The sequence below is a fragment of the Hyla sarda genome, chromosome 8, assembly GCF_029499605.1.
Source record: "Hyla sarda isolate aHylSar1 chromosome 8, aHylSar1.hap1, whole genome shotgun sequence".
NCBI classification, from domain to species: Eukaryota; Metazoa; Chordata; class Amphibia; order Anura; family Hylidae; genus Hyla; species Hyla sarda.
Window position 1 is genome coordinate 224888998 of NC_079196.1, and position 5198 is coordinate 224894195.

The window sequence follows — 5198 nt, forward strand, 5'->3', positions numbered from 1 at the left end:
CCCTGGGATTTGTAGTGTGGCCGGGTGACGTCACGTTCTGGTTTACATGAGGAAACCTTAGTGCGCGGACTACAAGTCCCGGCTGTCTGCCCGCCGTGTGTAGTGATAGAAGCCGGCTCCGGTGGTGTGCGGGGCTCAGAGCGGGGAACATGTCCGGGAAGGTGAAGGTGCGGGCGGCCGCCAATGCCGACTCCATGGCCGGAGCCGTGTCCGTGAATGAGAAGATCCTGAGGGACTGTCACAACCTGTACACCGACCCGGAGAACGGTGAGAGGAGCTGGGGGAGGGGAGCAGCGTGCGAGCCCTTGTGTATATATATATGTATGTATATACTGGAGCCCTTGTATACATGTCTGTATATATTGGAGCCCTTGTATACATGTCTGTATATATTGGAGCCCTTGTATACATGTCTGTATATACTGGAGCCCTTGTATACATGTCTGTATATACTGGAGCCCTTGTATACGTGTCTGTATATACTGGAGCCCTTGTATACGTGTCTGTATATACCTGGAGCCCTTGTATACGTGTCTGTATATACTGGAGCCCTTGTATACGTGTCTGTATATACTGGAGCCCTTGTATACGTGTCTGTATATACCTGGAGCCCTTGTATACGTGTCTGTATATACCTGGAGCCCTTGTATACGTGTCTGTATATACTGGAGCCCTTGTATACGTGTCTGTATATACTGGAGCCCTTGTATACGTGTCTGTATATACCTGGAGCCCTTGTATACGTGTCTGTATATACCTGGAGCCCTTGTATACGTGTCTGTATATACCTGGAGCCCTTGTATACGTGTCTGTATATACCTGGAGCCCTTGTATACGTGTCTGTATATACCTGGAGCCCTTGTATACGTGTCTGTATATACTGGAGCCCTTGTATACGTGTCTGTATATACTGGAGCCCTTGTATACGTGTCTGTATATACTGGAGCCCTTGTATACGTGTCTGTATATACCTGGAGCCCTTGTATACGTGTCTGTATATACCTGGAGCCCTTGTATACGTGTCTGTATATACCTGGAGCCCTTGTATACGTGTCTGTATATACCTGGAGCCCTTGTATACGTGTCTGTATATACCTGGAGCCCTTGTATACGTGTCTGTATATACCTGGAGCCCTTGTATACGTGTCTGTATATACTGGAGCCCTTGTATACGTGTCTGTATATACCTGGAGCCCTTGTATACGTGGCTGTATATACTGGAGCCCTTGTATACCTGTCTGTATATACTGGAGCCCTTGTATACGTGTCTGTATATACTGGAGCCCTTGTATACGTGTCTGTATATACTGGAGCCCTTGTATACGTGTCTGTATATACTGGAGCCCTTGTATACCTGTCTGTATATACTGGAGCCCTTGTATACCTGTCTGTATATACTGGAGCCCTTGTATACGTGTCTGTATATACCTGGAGCCCTTGTATACGTGTCTGTATATACTGGAGCCCTTGTATATGTGTCTGTATATACTGGAGCCCTTGTATACGTGTCTGTATATACCTGGAGCCCTTGTATACGTGTCTGTATATACTGGAGCCCTTGTATACGTGTCTGTATATACCTGGAGCCCTTGTATACGTGTCTGTATATACTGGAGCCCTTGTATACGTGTCTGTATATACTGGAGCCCTTGTATACGTGTCTGTATATACTGGAGCCCTTGTATACGTGTCTGTATATACTGGAGCCCTTGTATACCTGTCTGTATATACTGGAGCCCTTGTATACGTGTCTGTATATACCTGGAGCCCTTGTATACGTGTCTGTATATACTGGAGCCCTTGTATACGTGTCTGTATATACTGGAGCCCTTGTATACCTGTCTGTATATACTGGAGCCCTTGTATACGTGTCTGTATATACCTGGAGCCCTTGTATACGTGTCTGTATATACTGGAGCCCTTGTATATGTGTCTGTATATACTGGAGCCCTTGTATACGTGTCTGTATATACCTGGAGCCCTTGTATACGTGTCTGTATATACTGGAGCCCTTGTATACGTGTCTGTATATACCTGGAGCCCTTGTATACGTGTCTGTATATACTGGAGCCCTTGTATACGTGTCTGTATATACTGGAGCCCTTGTATACGTGTCTGTATATACTGGAGCCCTTGTATACGTGTCTGTATATACTGGAGCCCTTGTATACCTGTCTGTATATACTGGAGCCCTTGTATACGTGTCTGTATATACCTGGAGCCCTTGTATACGTGTCTGTATATACTGGAGCCCTTGTATACGTGTCTGTATATACTGGAGCCCTTGTATACCTGTCTGTATATACTGGAGCCCTTGTATACGTGGCTGTATATACCTGGAGCCCTTGTATACGTGGCTGTATATACCTGGAGCCCTTGTATACGTGGCTGTATATACCTGGAGCCCTTGTAAACGTGGCTGTATATACCTGGAGCCCTTGTATACGTGGCTGTATATACCTGGAGCCCTTGTATACGTGGCTGTATATACCTGGAGCCCTTGTATACGTGGCTGTATATACCTGGAGCCCTTGTATACGTGGCTGTATATACCTGGAGCCCTTGTATACGTGGCTGTATATACCTGGAGCCCTTGTATACGTGGCTGTATATACTGGAGCCCTTGTATACGTGGCTGTATATACTGGAGCCCTTGTATACGTGGCTGTATATACTGGAGCCCTTGTATACGTGGCTGTATATACTGGAGCCCTTGTATACGTGGCTGTATATACTGGAGCCCTTGTATACGTGGCTGTATATACTGGAGCCCTTGTATACGTGGCTGTATATACTGGAGCCCTTGTATACGTGGCTGTATATACTGGAGCCCTTGTATACGTGTCTGTATATACTGGAGCCCTTGTATACGTGTCTGTATATACTGGAGCCCTTGTATACGTGTCTGTATATACCTGGAGCCCTTGTATACGTGTCTGTATATACCTGGAGCCCTTGTATACGTGTCTGTATATACCTGGAGCCCTTGTATACGTGTCTGTATATACCTGGAGCCCTTGTATACGTGTCTGTATATACCTGGAGCCCTTGTATACGTGTCTGTATATACCTGGAGCCCTTGTATACGTGTCTGTATATACCTGGAGCCCTTGTATACGTGTCTGTATATACCTGGAGCCCTTGTATACGTGTCTGTATATACCTGGAGCCCTTGTATACGTGTCTGTATATACCTGGAGCCCTTGTATACGTGGCTGTGTATATACCTGGAGCCCTCGTATACGTGGCTGTGTATATACCTGGAGCCCTCGTATACGTGGCTGTGTATATACCTGGAGCCCTCGTATACGTGGCTGTGTATATACTGGAGCCCTCGTATACGTGGCTGTGTATATACTGGAGCCCTCGTATACGTGGCTGTGTATATACACCTGGAGCCCTCGTATACGTGGCTGTGTATGTACACCTGGAGCCCTCGTATACGTGGCTGTGTATGTACACCTGGAGCCCTCGTATACGTGGCTGTGTATGTACACCTGGAGCCCTCGTATACGTGGCTGTGTATGTACACCTGGAGCCCTCGTATACGTGGCTGTGTATGTACACCTGGAGCCCTCGTATACGTGGCTGTGTATGTACACCTGGAGCCCTCGTATACGTGGCTGTGTATGTACACCTGGAGCCCTCGTATACGTGGCTGTGTATGTACACCTGGAGCCCTCGTATACGTGGCTGTGTATGTACACCTGGAGCCCTTGTATACGTGGCTGTGTATGTACACCTGGAGCCCTTGTATACGTGGCTGTGTATGTACACCTGGAGCCCTTGTATACGTGGCTGTGTATGTACACCTGGAGCCCTTGTATACGTGGCTGTGTATGTACACCTGGAGCCCTTGTATACGTGGCTGTGTATGTACACCTGGAGCCCTTGTATACGTGGCTGTGTATGTACACCTGGAGCCCTTGTATACGTGGCTGTGTGTACATATAATCTTCCCGGGTGTATCTTCTCCCCCCCCCCCCCCTGACTATGGATATATCCCCAGGTGCACCCCCCCCCCCCCTGTATATATCCTGTAATATCGGCTCCTCTTGTCCGCAGGTCTCATCGCTCTGGCCGCCCACCTGGGCCTCACCTTTCTGCCTCCAAGGAAGAAGATCACCGTGATGTTAATGGGGAATCACTCGGCCGGGAAGAGCAGCTTCATCAACTGGTGAGGGGCCGTGTGACCGCCCTGTATCCCCCTCACATACCTCCTCTCCATGTATGGGGCTAAATACTGAATTACAGGGGATACAGCCGGGTTCACGCCATGGTTTTATTTTTTTTTTATTTTTTTTCCTGCTTTATCATAGGAGCAGAACAAATATATATATATATATATATATATATATATATATATATATATATCGCCACAGGTCTGTAACACACCAGACACCATTGACTTTATTAGGGTCCCTTCAGTTTCCAGAAGAATATACAGTACATTTTTTTTACTGGGGGGGTCCAGTATTTTTTTTACGGACGCCCCCATTGCTGATGTGATTGCCCCTGCGGGGTCTCATGTTCTCTCTCTTCCGCGCAGGTACATTGAGGAGCACATCCAGCGCACCGGTGTCGCCATAGAAACTCAAGGGTTTGCGTTCATCACAAGCGGCCGCAAAAGGGAGTCTCTGACGGTAAGTGGGGGGGGGGGGGGGGGCGTGTGATGTATACTGGGGGTCCCGGAAGATTCTTCATTTTACTTCTGACCTCTTCCACAGGGCGATGCCACCCTTCACCTGTACCCTCACTTCAAGCCCCTGCAGTCCTTCCAAGGTACGGAGACCCCACACAATGTGACGTGACGCAGGGCGCCCCCTGGTGTCTCTGCTGCTTTCACTTTTTACCCCCACAGGACAGTGGTTTCCAAACTGGGAACCTCCAGATGTTGTAAAACTACAACTCCCAGCATGCCCTGACAGCCAACGGCCAGTGTTTCCCAACCAGGGTGCCTCCAGCTGTTGCAAAACTACAACTCCCAGCATGCCCGGACAGCCAAAGGCTGTCCGGGCATGCTGGGAGTTGTAGTTTTACAAAAATGTACAGACTAATGCCATAGTGTGTCTTTCCTCGTCCCACAGGGGTGTCTGAATACCTGTGCACAGAGATCTCCACGTCGCGGCAGAAAAAGTTCAACCTGGTGACCTTTGTGGACACCCCGGGGCTGGTTGATGGCGACATGAAGTATCCAT

At 48.3% G+C, this 5198-nt stretch overlaps 1 protein-coding gene across 1 annotated transcript in view; it reads left to right on the forward strand.

Moving 5' to 3' along the window:
• Positions 1-5198, forward strand: part of LOC130285348 (uncharacterized) — a 20456-nt gene continuing 15258 nt past the window's right edge. Inside the window, exons 1-5 of the mRNA XM_056536707.1 lie at positions 1-267; positions 4066-4177; positions 4550-4643; positions 4728-4782; positions 5088-5198. The exon at positions 5088-5198 is cut by the window's right edge and continues 30 nt beyond it. Of these exons, the coding sequence (XP_056392682.1) occupies positions 150-267; positions 4066-4177; positions 4550-4643; positions 4728-4782; positions 5088-5198 (490 nt within the window). The 5' untranslated portion in view covers positions 1-149. The remainder of the gene's footprint in view (positions 268-4065; positions 4178-4549; positions 4644-4727; positions 4783-5087) is intronic.